Raw genomic sequence first — 20,132 nt, 5'->3', positions numbered from 1 at the left:
TTCTAGCAACCAAAACAAACGGTTTCGGTTTTGGTTCCTTCAATTTTTGTAATGCGCAGGAATGTTGCTCTGGATGTTGCATTCGGATTCATGTCCGTGGATATGGAGTGGACTGACTGAAACATTTCATTGTCATCCTTCTTGCAATCAAATTGGACGCGAATTCGTGAGTTCGAGTTTTCTTTTGCCATTGCCATTCATTCAATCAAAATCAAGTTAAATGAATATTAAATTTATTCAAATCAAATTACATCCTTTAAGGAAGTTATTAACTTATCGATTAAAATATGAATTTGTTTATTAAGTCCAAATAAATTGAATTTTTCTATTCTGAATTCAGCCACTCCACCAAAACAACATTGAGTTTGAGTGTAATTTTACATTTGATTTTCTCCATGTCCGCCGTTGTCCTGTGAAAATTCTATCGATTTTCTGTTGATGTTCGTTCTCCTTGAAGTGAAAATTCCATCCTTCGTTTCGTGAAAATGTGAATTTCGTGATTTTTTCTTTTATAAATAAATATATAAATCAGAAAAGCTGAAACTTGGTAGTTAGAAATTTTACAGCTAAAAGTGTCTCTTCTCTTATTGATTTTTATTTTTGTCTTCACCGGAGTTGTATAAGTTCTTGTGTACTGTACAAGGGTACATAGCCGAACCACTTTGGAAGAACTTTCTCATCTTGTTGGGAATTGGAAAATAGCACTGCCTCTTGTTCTTCTATTCAAAGCAATTGAAATTCATTTCCTAGGTTTTAAATAATAAAAAAATGTAAAAAAAATAAGTTAATTGTGTTCATTTGTTTAAACTTCCAATAACTTAACTTAACTTAATAACTTAAAAATAAAATAAAAATAAACTTAATTCAGGTGTAAACGGAGCTAATACTGAAATGAAAACACGTCTAATAACCTTGACGTATCGAGGATCTGCTTCGGTGGATCCTCGGTACTCGGCAGCAATGTTGCCTTGGACAATAAATGATATACGTTCAATGGAGAACTATACTCGGGTAAGTTACATAAATTATACGAATAACTTCCTAATTAAAATAAGTATCGTATCATCTCAAAAAAAAGTTATTTTTTTCAGAACCATTTTGGCACATTTTCAATCTAGAAAATCCCTCTTGTTATTTGGCAAATTAATTTCTCTTCCCTAAGGCGCAGGAGGCGAAACCTAAATTGTGACAGTAAAATGATGTCATGCCGCAAAAACCATGGAGTTGTCATTTAACTGGAGTTGTAGCTATACACTTATTTGATGTATATTTCAACTGGAGTTGGAGTGTTGCTTTAAGTGAGAGCTTGTAATTGTACATGTTGGAATGAGGAAATAGGTTATTTAACTTTAAATTAAATAGGAAAATTACTCAGGAACAATGAACATATATAATTCTAATTAGGCTTTAGGGTATCTTTCAAGTGTTTTCTGAAATATCTGGAACTTCAGTTATACTCTTTAGATTTATGTAACTGCATACATTTTAAAGTCATTTGATTCGACATTACATTACGAACTCTGCGGACTAGGTAGGCCCTCACTAAACAAAATTCTTCATTTAGCTTCAAAGCTCAGTCCTTAGCTCGAGATCTTTAATTGTGCGCCCCAATTTTGGTGAAGTCACTTTATGTCAGGCTTAAAATTGAGAATGCTTTAGATTGACGGTGCTACCCAAGCTCAGTCCTTTGTTCGAGGTCTTCAGTTGCGCACTCCAAGTTTGGTGAAGTCACTTTATCTCAGGCTTTAGATTGAGGGCGCCTCCCTAAACCATCCTGATTTCTGGGAAAATTTAAGAAGAGACGTCGCATAAGTCATTATAAATATAATTTACTAATATTGTTATTCTTCTTTTGAGTAGGCTTGTGGAAGGTATCTACCTCCGTCTTTCACATCCTCTATATAAATGAGATGAATAGACACCCATTCTGTTCATATGGGTGCCCATTAAGTTGTGACCCGTTAGGATACCTATTAGTAAGGATAGCTGAGGCCTACTTAGTTGCCAAAAGGAATTTTGTTTTACCTTTTGAACTCTTTGGCCATAGATTCGTAGAAACTCATGTTTCAATAGCTGTCCACCTGCTGTTTTGGTGAATAAGTTTATTAACCTGGTCTATTGGTCTATATATCATTGTTACAATATGGCTTTGACTGAGCATTGATCTGTTTTTGGTCTATTTATTTGCCTTTTCAATGTCGCAGTGTTCTGGGACCCAGCAGAGCGTAACTGTGTTGGTTTCGCTGAGTAAACGAAGCTCCCTACGGAATTACTATACCAGTCTTGACTTTGTGTCAGTGACAGATATGGCCTTAATTGCTGCTTGACTGTCGATAAATATGGCTTTGCATTTGTGTTCCAAATTGTTGGAAGAAAGATCCTTAGTGTCTTCAGAAACCGATAGTACTTCTGGTTGAAAGTCATTGCGGCAATCTGAAAGCTTTATTGATCTTTCTAGGGGAGAATTGCAAGCAAGAGCAATGTCTCTAGGGCTGCAGTTGGTGCATGGCACTTGTACCTAGTACCTATACATATATTTTTTTTGAATTTTTGTCATATTTTTAAGATTGGTAACCTTTTAATAGGCTGGTAAATATACCAAACATGCGAATGTTTATATTAGTGTTACAATGACAGTTTCCGAGACAATAGGCAGGTTTATACGACCTAAGGGACTTGAAAGTTAGACAAGTTTCTAATATCTGATTGGCTAGCTGCCAAAAAATTACCTTTCAATTAAGGCAATTTGAATGGAAAGTTGACTGGAAACTTAGTCAAGAAAAATCCCCCTAACTATCAAATCTTACTTACTTAAGGTGACCCTACAGTACTGTGTGAACTATGGTGTCACCCAACAAACTTCTCCATCTAGCTCGGTCCCTGGCTAGATATTTCCAGTTTCGCGCTCCAAGTTTGGTGAGGTCACTTTCCACTTGTGCGCGCCACCTGATCCGCGATCTTCCTCTACTGCGCTGTCCTGTGGGTATGGATTCGAAGACTTTCCGGGTCGGAGCATTGATTTCCATGCGCTCTACGTGACCCAGACATCTTATTCGTTTAACTTTTACCCTTCTGGATAAGTCTACGTCGCTCTACCGACCGTACAGCATCTTCTCATACTCTCCCCTTTAATTCATACGGGACCATAGAGCACACGAAGAACTTTTATCTCGAAACGACCCAAGGTGCTTTCATCCCCTTTTGTCATAGTCCATGCTTCTGCACCTTATAGCAGGACGGGGATCATAAGGGTCTTACACTTACACACTTTGATCCTTCGAGAGAGGACTTTTTCACTCAATTGCTTTCCTAGCCCAAAGAAACAGATGTTGGTGTTGTTTTCTGCGTTTACAGCGGAGCCTAGGTGGACGAAGTCCTTGACTACCCCAAAGTTACGTCTGTGGATGGTGACGTTTTGACCAAGACGTCAAGACGTCCTAAAGCCTCTTGACAACACGCTGAGTTCTTTTGATTATGTCAATGTCATCAGCATATGCTAGTAATTGGACAGACTTTTGAAAGATAGTGCCTCTAGTATTGACGTGTGAGCTCTGCCCTATTCTTTCAAGTACGATGTTAAAAAAATCGCATGACTAAAACCTTTTTCAACATCGAAAGGTTCTGTTAAGTTGTTTCCAACCTTTATGAAGCAGCGTGAATTCTCCATGGTCATCCTGCACAAACGGTCGAGTTTGGCAGGGATGCAAAACTAGAAATGGGTCTATGCACCTCGTCCCTGTAGATGCTGTCATATGCGGCCTTGAAAACGATGAAAAGATGGTGGGTGTCGATTTGGTGTTCTTGGGTTTTTTCCAGGATATGCCGTAATGTGAATATTTGATGGACTGTGGACTTTCCTGGTCTAAGACCACACTGATAAGGACCTATCAGGTTGTTGACGATGGGCTTTAGACGTTCAAATATTACAGCAGAGAAGATTTTATAGGCTATGTTAAGTAGACTGTATAGTAGTTTAGATGGTCTCCTTTTTTCAGGATCGGGCAAACAATACTGACCATATCTTACAGATCAGTTGGTGAAACTTATCTCCAGCTGCTTTAAAGAGCTCGGCATTCAAGCCATCCGCTCCAGCGGCTTTATTAGACTTCAGCTTAGATATGGCAAACTTTACTTCGTCTAAGTCGGGAGGACGGGATTGTTGGCTTTCGTCGTCTATGTTGAATGGATCATCCTGCCTGACAGCGGAATTCAGTTCGTCGTCGCCGTTATACAGTCTGCAGAAGTGGTCCTTCCATATCCTCAGCATTGACTGCTGTTCCACTATGATATTTCCACTTTTGTCTTTGCAGCCTTCGGTTCTAGGTTTTTGTACCTGTGAATTTCGTTTCACCTGTTCATAAAACTTTGGAACTTCATTCCTGCTTTTAAACCTCTGAATATCTCCGACCGCACGTTCTAATGCCCTCTATTTTTCCTTCTGAGAAGTCGGTGCTCCTCTCGCCTCTTTTGCTTAATAGCTCATGAGCAGCTATCGTCCTTTTATGCAGCGCCGCTTTGGGTGCCTGTTGTTTGGCTGCATTTGCCTACCGACATTCGTCATCCTTGTTGGTGGTTTCTTGAAAACCAGGGATTGGAACCCAATCTCCAGTTGAGGTACTAGGCACCCGATGTTTACCATGGGCAGGTGAGAGTAGGATCTGATAGACAGAGGTGGGTTTTGAGAAAAACCTATGGACGCTTGAGTCCTCTTGAATGCACATGTCTACCATTTGAACATCTGTACCAATGGAATCTAAATTCAGCTGTTAATTAGGAAAGATTCACAAATAATTTGTCTTTCTTAATTTAAAATGCACTATATGGGAAGTTTAAAGTTGTAATACTTTCCCATAGCTTATAAGACCATCACCATGATTTCTGTAACCATTTAATTTTAGCGGTCACGAAGACGATGAAGATAACTATTTCTTATATACCAAGCATGCATGAATAATTTTGTTTTGAAATTATTGGATGGGACCAGGTTTTTTTTACTTTGTACAGCCCAATAGTTAGATGCCATAAGTCCAAACGAGTTTGGTATGTGTTTATGTAACCAGTATAGTCTTCTAAATTTCAAGTTTACATCTCGCCTTTTATTTTTGATTCGCCGCTCTTATCATTTAAACTTTGCATCCAAAGTTATTTCAAGTTATTTGGAATTAAGGTACGTCTGTACTATTTATATAAATTGAAACAGTAGTTTTCGTTTGCTAAATTTATATGCGTCGATTTTGTTTCATAAAGTTTGATATGCCATTTTTGCAAATTTTTGTGAGGCCTTTTCACTGACATCTATTTTCTTTAGTTCCAAATATTTTGGTCAAACCGTACTATAAATATTCCTTTCGTAACATGAGATCTTGTAAAGATTTGTTTATGGTTAAAAAACATTCGCGTTCAGCAAAAAAATCAGTTTATGTTAGCATGTTGTTTAGACGGTTAAACTATCTTATTATCTGAAAATCTCGAAGCTTGCCATTTAATTCGACTTCTTTTTTTCCAAAATCAGCTCCTTTATTTTATTTCTGTTTCTCTCAAGTTCGAAATAGTTGGATTACTTTCTTCCGCAACTTGTTGATAAATAATAAATATATATATAAATTTCAGGGGAGATTTAAGGTTTATAAAACTTTCAAGTTTATCTCTAAATTCGTCGATCTAAATGAAAAATTGTTTGAGACTTGGGTCTTGGCTATACTTAGTGATGTGATATTTAAAATCTTGACAATGTTAGTTTTTGCCATCAAATCAATCAATCATAACCATCAAAAGGTTTAAAATATCGTTAACTTGCCAGAGACAAAGATGTAAGCACAAGGAAAAGAGTTCAGGGTTAGAAAGAAGGGTCGTAGACAAGTAGAAGCACCGTCCCAGAGATGAGAGTTATACTCAAGTTTTGGACGTATGTAATACATGTTCTTTATATTGTACCCAGGTCAGACGAACCGAATCCTAAAGCAGAATGATCTATTCAATATAAATGACGTAAGCCAACAATCTTGACTTAGACGTAATAAGGGTTGCTATATCTAAGATGAACTCTAACCAAGCCGCTAGAGCAGATAGCTTGGATGCCGAAGTCCTTAAAGCAGCTGCAGATAATTTGAGTAGGAGCATGTACCAACTTATTTGTAAAATTTGGTCGGAAGAAAGCATGCTTGGTAAATGCCTCAGTATTATTTACCCCATACTAAAAATATTAAACACTCAGCTGCTCCAACTACAGAGAAATCAGTATACTGAACATCGCTTACCGTAATATGTGAACGTCTAAGGCCCATCGTAAACAACCTCATAGGTCCTTATCACTATAGTTTAAGACCAGGAAAGTCCACAGTCGAAACCCAAACTCGCCATCTTTCCATTGATTTCAATTCCGCATATGACAGCATCTTCAGGACGAGCTGTATAAAGTCATGACTAGTTTTGGCATCCCTGCTCGTCCGTTTTGCAGGATGACCATGTAGAATTCACGCTGCATCATAAAGGTTGGAAACAGCTAAACTGAACCTTTCGATGTCAAAAAAGGCTGTAGACACGGTGGTGCGTTGTCATGCGATTTCTTTAACATCGTCCTTGAAAGAACAGTACAGAGCTCCCAGTCTGGGCAAAACAAGGTACATGTCATTAAGAAAAAGGAAAACGTCACCACCGACAGACGTAACTTGAATGTAGTTAGGACTTTGCTTACATAGGCTGTGCTATGAACACAGACAACGACACTAGCGCTAAAATCTAACGAAGAATTACTCTTGCTACTCTTTGGGATAAGAAATTAATTTAGTAGTAAAGTACGGTCTTGTATGCATAGAAGGGAGAGAGAACGACAAGCTGTACGGGCTGTACAGCGACTTAGATTAAGCCAGAAGGATAAAATTCCAACGACTGAGATGTCTGGGTCACGTAGAGCGCATGGAAACCAATGCTCCGAAGACATTTTACTAGGAACTGAGCTAGATGGATAAGTTTATTGGGTGGGTCCCTAGTTAATACAGAACTGTTGCTCCACCTTAAGTAAGTCAGGCATCATAGTTTAAACTAAACTGTTTCATCTTGCTTTGGACTCAGACAGTTGTCGTACTTCCCAACGTTATTCCAAGATAACCGCGGTTTATATGGTTTCGGTTAGGCTTTTGTTTACATCAATACCACCACGAGCCTTGTTTAATTATGCACATTAATATTCATAATTCATCCTGTTTCATAATCTGCCACTTCCATTCCATATCGTTGCCACAGGTTAGTTCACTGAATTCATAAACATTTCATCTTAATCAGCTTTGATAACTTTTTAAGATTTTTAAAATAATAAATCAACAACAGTTTCAATTCCAAGAATAAAAAAGTAAATATTTATATGAAAACAATCAAAAAGTTTGTACCGCACTACCTACGATTAAAATATTCATACATTCTTTCCGAGATGTTTTCCTACCATCATCATCATTAGATTATTATCTTTTGAATTCTTTGTCGTGCAGATAGAAAGAACGAAATAACACAAATACAGGTAATTCATGTTGCATAAACTTAACTGGGATGCTAATTACAAAGCTTTGAATAAAATCTACCTCTCTATCTCTATTCTTATTATCCAACAATTATTGTAACTTTTCTTCCGACTACTTTCATCAAACTATAGCTATATGTACATTGTGTAGGTACAATCTGGCCGGCAGTTTTCTTTAGTTTTTCCCATTTGGAAATTCCCTCAGTATGGTTGCAAAAAAATCGATAAGTCGTTTCCAAGCTATACAGTGGAATATATTCATAAAATTTTGACAAAATTTATCTCTAAAAATATTGTGAATTTTATGAAATGTTGGTTACACGTTTAAATTAAGTTACTTTTACGAGTGATATCTGTAGAACAAGGATGGTGGTGTGATGGCTAGTGAGTAAGGCTATCAGGCTAGTGAGCTTGAGTGCATTCCTTGCGAGGAATCGACGAATCTTCAAAATGTAATTCTTTCCATGAAAAGTGCTTTCTCAAATATGCTGTTCCGATGCGGCTTTAAACTGTTAAATCTTGTTTAAATTATTTTGGTGCTCATTGAAGGGTTATTGTGCACCCTTAATATTTTAAGTTTAAGCACACTTAGATTGTTCTTAAAATATTCCATCATCGAGTACCCTGGCATGGTTGAGATTATTTGATATTAAAGCAATATACCTTAAAATTTGTGCATAGCGATAGTTCATAAAAGTATAAATAATGATAGACAAAGAAATGGCTTTAAATCCTTAAATTTTGAATGACTTTTATTTTTATGATTATGTTTATGCGTTGATTTCTTTCAGACTCGCAAAATTGTACACTGTTTTCCGTAAGGCATCTCTCTTCACATACCTGTGAGAAGGTGCTCCTCTTGAGATCAAAAACAAGACATAAGAGTCACTTGCGCGTGCAATGCAATCAGAGCAACTAAAGAAACCTTCTTTTAATTATCTAGAACAAGGTCAGGACATACGTATTTAAATTAAAAAAAATATAGAGTGCGGTTTTAACATGCAAAAATGTGTCTCTGTTTTTGTTTTATGCCAGCGCAGCGGCTATTTTTTCAGCTCCGAACTATTTCGACCTGCGTTCATTTGCGTTTAATGTTTTAACGAGCAAAGCCTAATAGTGCTCTTGCATATCTCATGTTATTTATTAGGTTAAGAAATTAGAGTAGAGTGCCAATCACGAATTGAAGCCTGTAAAGATGATCAGGGGAACATCGTAGTAGAACCTCACTCGATGTTGAGAATCCAAATTATATAACGCCGATGACGAACCGAATTCCGCTGTAAGGGAGATAGAACCACTCAACGTAGGCGACGCAGATCAACAATTCCGCCTACCCGTACTCGACGAAGTGAAGATAGCTATATCTAAACTGAAGTCAAACAAAGCTACTGGGGCTGACGGCATCGCTGCCGAACTATTCAAAGCAGCAGGCGATGACTTTGTAGGGAGCATGCACCAACTTATCTGCAAAATATGGTCGGAAGAAAGCATGCCCAATGAGTGGAATCTCAGGATAGTGTGTGTGTGAAGGAGACCCTCTAAATTGCGCCAACTACAGAGGCATCAGTCTCCTTAAAATTGCGTATAAGATCCTTGCTGCCGTATTATGTGAACGTCTGAAGCCATTCTTCAACAACCTGATTGGTCCTTATAAGTGTGGCTTCAGACCAGGAAAGTCCACTATCGACCAAATATTCACACTATGGCAGATCTTGGAAAAAACCCAGGAGCTTCAAATCGATACCCACCATCTCTTTATCGATTTTAAAGCCGCGTATGACAGCACCCATAGGGAAGAGCTCTATAGAGCAACGTCTTGTTTTGGCATCCTTGTCAAACTTATTCGTTTGTGCAGAATGACGATGGAAAGAATTGTGCGAAACTCAACCGTCAACACTAGAGACACAATCTTCCAAAGGGCCATCCTACTACTCGAATACGCAGATGATATTGACATAATTGGAAGATCAAAGCGTGATGTCAGTGGAGCGCTTTTGAGAAGAATAAACGAAGAATAACTCTTGCAAATCGCTGCTTCTTTGGACTAAGAAGCCAATTGAGAAGTAAAGTCCTCCCTCGAGCATCTAAAATCACCATTCATAAGACCATAGACACACCATATATATGGTTTGTCTAGGTATGTATAAGACACTCATCATCCCGGTTTTCATTTATGGCGCTGAGGCCTGGACCCTGTCAAAAAATGATGAGAGCGTCTTAGGATGCTTCGAGAGAAAAATTCTTCGGGTGATTTTTGGTCCCGTACGCAAAGATGGAGAATGGAGGAGAAGATATAACGACGAACTGTACGGGCTGTACAGCGACACTGACCTAGTTAGCAGAATTAAAGTCCAACGGCTTAGATGGCTAGGTCATGTAGAGCGGATGGACATCAACGTTCCAGCCCGGAAGGTCTTAGAATCCAATCCCGGGGGACGGCGTAGTTGAGGAAGATCCAGACTCAGGTTGTGCACCCAGTTGGGAGAGGACTTCAACCAACGCATGTTGGTTGAGGCCCAGGTTCGCCCGGACTGTAGCGTCACCTTAAGTAAGTAAGTAAGGCTTAGGTGGCTAGGTCATGTAGAGCGAATGGACATCAACGCTACAGCCCGGAAGGCCTTCGAATCCAATCCAGAGGGACGGCGCACCCAGGTGACCCAGGTGGTCAACCAACTTGGCGTGTGAAACTGGAGACAGCTAGCTAGGGACTGAACTGGCTGGAGACGCTTGTTGGTTGAGGCCCAGGTCCGCCCTGGACTGTAGCGCCTAAGTAAGTAAGAAATTAGAGCTCCATACTTAATAGTTAAAGAGTATTAAAATATTAAATCCATTTGCGATTTTAAGAGAAAACAGTTATGAAAAGATTTTATGATGGTATTTTCTGGCGAAATCTAGTGGTAATCTACTAAAAGAATGCCTGGCGTATATCGCAGCAAGTCCAGTATGAATCCAGCATTCTTTGAAAATGTACATCTAATTTGTTTGACTCCTCACTAAGACCAGTTCCCTGTTTAGTCATTTTCAACTCTCGTGGAGTTGAATTGAATTTGGATCTTCGTTGTAAGGAACTCGTTGGACCTCCTATCTTAGATAGAGTTTCTGCTATTTCCAATCGAAAATCTACCGATTCCGTGATGTTCTTTGTGGGGAATTCTTTTTTTTCTAAAAAAGCTTTGTGTTTGTAATGGTAAGGTCTAGATATTGATAAAAATAGGCGCATCTTACAACGTTTGCTCCTCAGTTTTATCTTATAGATTTTAATGATGCTATCTACACTGCTTGCCGGTCCTAAGGTTAGATGTAGGCATTTTCGAGAAGTTAAATCGTCATTTCTCCCGTTAGTCGTTACATGATGGATTACCAAAAACAACTATGGTAAATGAGTGACTATTTCGTTCACAACAAAATATAAAATTTGGGTACAGGAGAGATTTAACCAACGGAACTTTTATGGAAAATTGTTAATTGAGTCAAGAATATAGAAAAATAAATCGGGTCATCAGATTAGAAGCACATCAAATAAATGGAAATAAAATGCAAGTGTTTATATTTTTGTTATGTTTTTTAGCTTTTATTAGGATTTTTATAAAGTGTGATACCACCAACCTCCAAAATAACTTTAAAAATTCTATATTTTACGGATTTATAAAGAGATTCCAAGTAGACGAGACAAATCTGACTCCAGTCCAATTTGATACCATCAATAAGCTCTTCCTTGTCATCGTATTGCTTTCCTCCCTCATGTATCTTACGTGTAAACTAGTCTCACACATTTTCAATTAGTGAAGGTCCGAGATATATGGTGGCCAAAGCAGCAAGTGAAAGTTTTGGTTTGCAATTAGGCATTTTACCTCTCGGGCTGTGTGTATGGGAGCGTTCTCCTGCTGAAAAATCCATGGAATTGGTCCAAAAAGCTCGATAATAATGGGGAATACTGATTATAGGAAGGCTTTGTATGTTTTTCTAGCCATTTGGTATCTTGGACTACCAAGTCTATAGCGCCATACAATAAAATTGAGCACCAGACGATAAAGCCTGCTTTTTTTGCTATGGTGACGGTTTAAAATCACTATACTTTCTCCTCAGGTGATGAAAATAATAATAATTATAATCATTTGGCCCATCTAGGTTAAATTTTCGGTCGGAAAAAAATAACCTTCTGGCAATCATTTGCGGTCATTCCATTTTGCACATCCCAGCTCATGTGATCTTTCTCGAAACACAAGCGTTGCTTCTTCCTTGCATCATTTAGTGGTGGTTTTTTTCTTAAACTTCAGGTGCTTTAAGTGTTTAGCATGGTGAATTGTGCATTTAACAGTGGATAAGTTGGCCTTAACATTTCTCCCTAGTTCTAGCTGCCGATAAAGCGGAATTTGAAGTGTTTTTTTTATAATTTTTCGAGAAAGACGATAGTTTTTTAAATGATTGCTGACAATGATCATTTCGAATTTTTTTTCGAATTATAGCAAAGAATTAAAGACCTTTTCTATTAACACTCAATCAAGAACAATTCATTTATGAATTTTACCGTTTTTCAAAACAACAAAAATGTATGCACTTCACAAAACAACGTCGATTTATTCACTGCTTCTAATCTAATGACCCTATTTATTTTCGCATATTCTTGACTCAATTAACAATTTGTCATAAAAGTATCGTAAGCTAAATCTCTCCTATACCCAAATTTTATATTTTGTTTTCAACAAAATAGTCCCTCATTTGCCATAGTTGTTTTTTTTTTAAGTCCATCATGTAAGGGGAGAAATGTCTGTTTTACTTTTCGAAAATGCCTGATTCTAATCTTATGACCGGCAGTGTATAAAATCGACACCACGAATATGGCGATTATATTCATCAACAACACTTTACCTCGAATTTTTTCTTTCATATCTGCGAACTTCAAATCAAATATTTTGGTTTTGGATGCGTGGAATTATTTTCGAAAGCCTTTTAAGGATGCTCCTAAGTCTGTCTCATTAATTCATACAACATTTTCATTACCAGTTTCGACCTCTGTCATTAAAGCAAAAACCAGAAACACCACTCAAAACAAATAGTTTATACATGTTTGCAAACAAATCACTACATAGAAAAAAAGGCAGAGATGGCAGTCACAAGTAGCCCTTGCTGCCGGACTCAATTAGCGCTGGAAAGTGCCGTGTTGGTATCATAAACTCGTTACCAACACGGCACTTTCCAGTGTGATTTGTTTGCAAAAATGTATAAACTATGTGCTGAAAAATAAAAGATTTGACTGATTTATAAAGTAAAAATTTGCGATACTATTTAGAACCTTGGTTGTCTACACGGAAAGTGTTTCAAAATGTTTAAGGAATGCTCTTCCGAAGCTTAACATTCTAGAACTGGCCAGGGCAGGATATTTGCAGAGAAAGTGAATCACAGTTTTTCTTTCATGTTGGTCTCCGCATCTACGGCAGTGGGTATTGTGAGGGATCCCCAGCTTTACATGCATGCTCTCCTATCGGCAAATTGCATTGACATGGCAATATCATGCCTGGGTATGTATAAAAGTTCGATAGAACGGAATGGAAATACCTATAACAACGGAACGGTTGTTAGTTGGTATTTTAATCCTTTTGGACATAGTACAGTCCAGTAGACTGTTCCACCTGCAGTTTGATTCTGTCAGAATATTTACCTTTTCCGCAGGTCAGCTATGAAGGGTCGATCCTTGCTGGGCCAACTCATCAGCATTTTCATCAATGCCACTATGACATTGAACCCAAGTAAGAGTAGCACTAATTTTGATGTAGATGCTCATCCCAACATTGTTGGAACAAGTAGTTCCAGTAATTCAACTTGATACACACTGGCACAATCAGGTAGCCGAAAAGACATAGAGACACTTAAGGACTCAAAGAAGATTCCCGATCCAACATCTTTGACACTTCAGTAAAGATAGTGATATCGAAATCTTTCGTAACCCTGCCATCGTCCCAATCCTTTTTGGCAGGAAAGCTGGCTTTAAAATCTTAACTGAAGTTCAAGGCAGAGGTGCAGAAGTCGTCCATCCCAAATAATGTCCACTGGAACTAGTTCGTTAGTGTTGCCATATGCCCATAGGGTCTAGAACAGTGTTTTTCAACGTGTGGGTCGTGAATTCTTACGAGGAAATCCAAAAGATTGAGAAAATGCTGCAGTTAAACAAACCAATAAAGTTAAAAAGGTTTATTAAGAAAAATGATAATTAAAGAAAATATTAATTTACATATGTCAAATAAACAAAAAATAAAAATAACTTATGAGATAAAATCCCTGTTAAAAATTTGTATGAAATTAACATAAAGTTATTCTTAATGCGAGGGTTGAGGTTGTTTTTCACAAATCAATTTCTCACAACGTGGATCTGTTTTTGCTACATTGAGAATTAAATCGTTTTCCAAATTTAAGCGATTTCTTTCCTTACTTTTAATTTTGGCCATTGATGCAAATGTCAACTCGCAAATGAAATCAAACACTTCAAAACCTCTAATGTTAATCCAAAAAGACTTAAATTCAAATTGCAGCATTCCATCGGCAGATAGATCCAGCAGACTTTCCTTGAGCTTTTGCCAATTTTGCCTCATTTACAGCTGCATTTAAAAATGGATTAAAGATTCACCTTGGCCCAATATTCTTCGATATCAATTCCAGTGAGAAGTAATGACACATTTTTTCTATCAACTTTTCTAACACTATTTTCATACCAGGTATAAATTACTTGATATTTATGTATCTCATATCCGAATTCTTAAACAAAAGATTGTGTCGAAGAAAATGAATCTAAGTGGTTTTGATTAAGAGACGATGACCAAAATTCAATTTTGTTTGTAAAGTCATGGATTTTGTCTTTAGCAGTGATGACATTTTCATCCCGCCCGTGAAGTCTTTTATTTAAGATATACAAGCAAATGCCACATTATTTTAATTAAACAAAATTCGAGTTATCGAAGTTTGAGCTATTGAAGTTCGACGGTACGAAAAAAAGCAATAGATAAAGGGTCCATTTCATGTCAATTGAAGTCTCCACTTTTTATCAAAAGTGTTTCTACGGGTGTAAAAGGTAATGCACGCCTTCTTAACCCGTACTTCTATGATTACTTTCCAGTTTAGATTGGGATCTATAATGACCCCTACATATTTTGGTTTTGGTCTTAAAGACTTCACTTCAATATTTCTTTATGTCCACTGCTTGTGGCCCAGCTGCTAACTTTCTTTAGACTTCATATCACCTTCACTACATAGAATTATTCCATTCTTAAATAAAAACCTCCTCATTCAAGTGGGTCGTTCGGACACAGCCCTAGTGAACCGATGGAGCTCTGCTCCGCCTTGTGCCATGACGTCCCGATTGTGCAGGAGTCGCCTATCCACGGTTCTTCGTCTGAAGTGGTAGATTAGTGGAACTGCCAATCTATCCTGTATCAGACCGCATCTATCTTAGACATTCCTTTTCGTAGATAGATGCGGTCTGATACAAGATTCTGGTGGAATGAAGCTGCTCAATCGTGCACTCTCAAAATACTCGTCGTTCGGATAGACCTCCACGAAAATTAAATTGTTGGTCGAAGACGCAATGTGACCTCGAACGTGTTTTATCACGAAATTGTCAATTCTGTTGATTCGAGCCCCGTTGTGTAGGACCTCGTTGGAATAGTAATGCACATAAGAAGATTCGGCTGTTCGATATAAGCCGCTCGAACACCCAAAACTTCTCCATCTGGGAAGGGGCACCGTTGAACCACACAGGACAACCATAAACGATCATCGAGGGCCATGTAGCAAATAACCTTCACTCTGGGATCAAGCCAAATGCTATAAAACAGCCGATTCGTCAGAGCGAAGGCTCCTCTGGCCCTGGTCAAAGCAGCATTTATATGTCCGTAGAAATATAAATACTGATCTAACCAGATACCGAGGTACTTCACTATACTTTTGCGCGCTAAAGCCCGTAAAGATCAAAGATGACCATCTTGCGCCAATTCTTACACGTATCCCTCGTGGCCCTAGCCAACAGAGTCCGGAACAGAATTGTCTCCGACTTCTGGACATTTATTTTTAGCTTCCAATGGTCGCAATATCGCTGAATTTTGTCGAAATCATGCTGCAAGAGAATTCTAATAACCTTAACCTTTCGGGCCGTTTTTTACGCAATTAGATCGTTGGCGTACGCAATTGCCTTCGTAAGACTACCTACCAGATCGCTGGTGTAAATGCTGAAGAGAATTCACCGCTCTCTGTTGAAGACCATTTTTAATTGAGAATGTTGTGGTAGAAGTTACATTGCCACTTTTGACAACAAACTTTCTACCGTTAAGCATATCATAAAGTATATACAACAATGGCTTGCTTATACCAAGCCTGTTCAGTTTTAGGTACTCGTAAAGACCCTCTAACCATACGGTGTCAAAGGCCTTTTGCAAATCAAACAGAACAGCACCTGTGCATTGTAGGATTGATTTATTCAATTGGATATCAGAAACGAGTTTAGACGCAGCATGAATTGTGTCATGACCCGCCTTGAACCCGAACTGTTTATCCGGAATTATGTTGTCATTTGCAGCCCACTTAGTCAGAGCCCTATTGATGATCTTTTCGAAAACTTTGCTGATGCTCGGAAGAAGACTTATCGACTGAAGATTTGACGGGTTAGAATTGTCCTTTCCCATATTCTGGAAAGGTTGAACCACAGCAGTCTTCCAATGCACTGGATAATATGCATTCTTGAAGAGCGTGGTTTCAATTGCCTCCATGGGTAAATGTCTTAGTACAACGTTGAATATACCATCGGCACCATCTTATTTTTGTTTTTTATTGAGTTGGAGATGACCTGAAGCTCAACCTTCGTCACTAATAAGGGGCTTAGTTGCGTTTGCTCGGCGATTATGGTATTTGCCAAAGAGTCATTGAACTGCATGAAACCGCGGTTTTCAGATCGACATTGTGTGATAGTCTAACGCACTCACCATCTAGCCACGGGAACTGGCGGAATACATTTTACAAAGAATTAAAAAAAATTATTAACAAATTATAAACAAATATAGACCCGTCAGCTAGCCGTTTGTTTATCCCAAAAACTTCAGACCGAGTATCTTAACCTTTAACATTATTTTAGCCCATACAAATAATATAAAAGCCTTTAGGGATATTAGACCTACCACAGAAGATTTTCAGTCCATGTCAAGTCTTACCTTATAAGTAATCATTTCCTTGCTGAAATCGAAAACAATCAACTCATTCTCCGTTATACAAATGTCCATTTTGTTAAAAAAATTACTTGTAAGGGTTGTCGTCTTTTAACCCTTTTAAAGCGTTAATTATAAAAAAAAAAAACAAATACATAACAGAAAATCGATTAATTTGCCAGCTAACTTACCTAAGTGCCGAAATCACTTCATTTCATGGAGTTAAATCAGAAAAGAAGCAGTTGCTGCAATTAAAGGTCTGGGGATAAAATATATGAAAGCATGCAAGGTACGTCCATAGTTATATATAGTTTATTTCCTACTCTGGCTCTGGATACAAGCTCAGTACATACCTTCCTGCCTACCTATAATTTTCTCTAAACGATTGTTTGCCCCCAAGGCTAACGACTTGCGTCAAAGCATATGACGTAAGGTTGTATAAATATGGTAATTCCCACCAACCACACTTTGTGAGGATCTAAGGGCAAGCATGATTAATTTGGCATCACTATACAGATTCATTGAATTGATGCTTTCATTTGATTGTATTTTTTCTTATTATTTATATTTGTTCTGAAGCTGTTTTTCTCTTTATTTTATTTGTTGATATATTCCAATGAGACGAGCTGAGGTAAAGGAGTGTATAGTTAAACAAACTATATGGTTATTAAACTTGAAGAAAATGGCACGTTTTGTTTTCGTTTTATTGTTGAACTAAGTAATTGATACCAGATATGTACGAGTAGATAGCTAGAACGTTTTTATTTTGTTTTGAATGTAAATATGTGCTCAGTTCAGATATGTTTGTGATTTAGTTCTTTTTTTATCACGGGGCTTTGGAGACTTGAGAATTGATATGAGACATGCTTATTTATATAACAGTTTATTGTGTAGGCATTTTGATAATTCAAAAGCATTTGATAGATTTTGGCATCAAGCAAGTCAATTTTGACGTGATTGAAAACACACAAAATATTAAATTCGCAATCGCCATACATGACCACTCAAAAACTACTTCTATAAGCCAAAGCCTGTTAAGAATGTCAATAAGTTGGTCCATAGACAAAAAAATCACTTGGAAATATAGGCGTCGTATTTTTTGTAATATTGGACAAACTGCTATGAAATCATTTATATCCTCCACGTCTCTTCTATTGTGAGCGGTCCGATCTATGGGGGACAAAGTTGAGATTAAGGATCTCGACTCTAGCTTTAAAAATGGTGCCGATAGCTTCCGAAGTCATTTCTTTAGAAAAATAGTTTGAAGTTGATGACAATTGATGGTTTAAGCGCTTGTATATGTTTCTGCTTGCCGATGAGGATGCACTTTGCAGGTGTTCCAAATAAAATTTGTCATCAATTTTAGCTATCAAAACCGCGAACATATTTTGCCATTCCTCTACATTATTTTCCCTTAGGAGAGTACTATATCAATTCCTGCAGCAAGCGCGTTCCATTCTCTGAATAGAGATGCATTTGTACATAGCAGTCTTATCAAGATCGACTTATGAAGCCCATTTTATCTTTTCATAACCTTAGCCAAATGGTCGGAATGCCGTTTCGACATGTATAGCGTAAAAGTCTTTAAACATAACAAAGTATCTTTGTAAAGTCTCAAATTCCCCTATTTGAGCGTATCCAAAGGCTTGGACACCGTAACATAAGCAAGTATTTATTGTTGCATTGAAGACTCTGTACTTTGATGAGAGGTCGATAAGTTGGTTGCTAAAAAAATTGGGCCACATCAGGCTTAGGGGCCAGTTTGGCCTCCCTGGTCTTCTCTTTCGCATGTGCTCCAGTTTAGGTTATAGGTCAGTAATATACCTAGATAATTAAACTCACTCACAATTTCAATATGCCCGTTGTTAATGTTCCATTATTCTTAAGCACGTCGTGCATGCCGCCTAGATTCAAAAATCATAACCTTAGTTTTTCTAGTATTGATCCGTAAGCCCCAAGTTTCGCAATATTCTTTAAGTCTATTGATTTGCAGTTGTAAAGAAAATGGATGATCCGCCAAAAGTACCAGATCATCTGCATACAATAAATATTTAACCAAAGATTTGCCAAATATTACTCCTCCCGGTAAGATTTCACAAACCGCATCAATATAAAGTGCAAACAAAATGTGGCTTAGAATACATCCTTGGGGAACTCCCACCGCTGTCTCAAAACTTTCGGATAAGTTGTTGCCATCCCATACTGAGGCTTTCGTTGAACTCAGAAAGTAAGAATAAAAAAGTAAAACGTTTTTGCGAAAGGCCAAGAGAAGATAGTTTGAAAATCAATGCTTGTCGTTTGACTCTATCAAAAGCAGCTTTGAAGTCAATGAAGCAGCTGTAAAGCTTTTTCTTTTTCTTCAAATGTTGTCTTGCTATGCTTGTTAGTGCAAAAATTTGGTCTACCGTTGATAAACCGGATAAAACCGGATCGAAACCCAGCTTGGAAGATACTTAAGCGGTTGTTTGTCTCTATCCATCACGTAAGCCTCTCGAAAAGAATAGAGTTTAAGATTTTCCTTAAAGAGTTGAGAATAGATATGCTCTATAGTTTTCTGCAAGACTCCTTTCACCTCCCTTGAAAATAGCGTAAATAATGGCTTTGTTAAAGCAAATGAGTATGCAAGCATCATTATAAAGTTGATTGAATCAGCACCCGGTGGTTTTTTGTTCTTCATTGTTTTCAAAACACTTTCTAGTTCAATCAAGGATACCGGGTCATCAAGTTCAGGAATATGGTTGGTTGGCATGGCGTAACTAAACGATAACAAAGACTCATCTGCTGATAACAATCCTTTAAAGTAATCTGACAAAACCCTAGCTCCGAAAGCATTATTATTTGAAGGAGTATGTTTACGCCCTCGTAATTCCCTCACATTGTTCCAAAATGTTTTAGAGTCCTTGCAGAGCACTAAGTTTTTTGCAGTAGTTTGAAGATATTCAATCTTTTTTTTTTTGGAACAAAGCTGTTTATATTCCTTATTAAAATGTAAGTACTGGTTTTTAAAAAAATCGGCGTTAGTAGATCTGAATAGTTTTAAGAAACGAAATGTTTTTTCACGGAGCCTTACGCAGTCCTTGTCAAACCATATTTTTGCAGCGTTACACTTTTTGTTATTACTGAGTGCGAATGGTGCTGACATCTTGATAATTCTCATTCTGCGACTTGGTCGGCTACTCCCGTAGATTGTAGTGATGAAAGGATACCACAATATGTATTCAACCGATATTGATAAAGAAGGGCCTTGCTGTCAACCCACTTTAACTTGTATATATTGTTTGCGATATTCAATCGGTATCAACCATTGGCAAGATACAGCACATATATCTACAACCTCGGTTTGTGTATCACCAACCATCTCTTGTGGAACAATCACATACGCGATGACGCCAAATGGCGAAAGATGTTTAGGTTTCCTAAGGCGATGTAAGAAA

General features: G+C 37.7%; 1 protein-coding gene across 2 annotated transcripts in view; it reads left to right on the top strand.

Annotated features, from left to right (window-relative positions):
• Window positions 1-843: 843 nt before the first annotated feature.
• Window positions 844-20,132, top strand: part of LOC129943464 (TBC1 domain family member 4) — a 109,477-nt gene continuing 90,188 nt past the window's right edge. For both annotated transcript variants that reach the window (XM_056052938.1, XM_056052937.1), the window contains exon 1: window positions 844-1,011. In XM_056052938.1, the coding sequence (XP_055908913.1) occupies window positions 892-1,011 (120 nt within the window). In that variant the 5' untranslated portion in view covers window positions 844-891. The remainder of the gene's footprint in view (window positions 1,012-20,132) is intronic.

Source organism: Eupeodes corollae, chromosome 1, assembly GCF_945859685.1.
Source record: "Eupeodes corollae chromosome 1, idEupCoro1.1, whole genome shotgun sequence".
NCBI lineage: Eukaryota > Metazoa > Arthropoda > Insecta > Diptera > Syrphidae > Eupeodes > Eupeodes corollae.
Note: the sequence above shows the minus strand (reverse complement) of the source record. Positions and strands in the feature narration are given on the sequence as shown.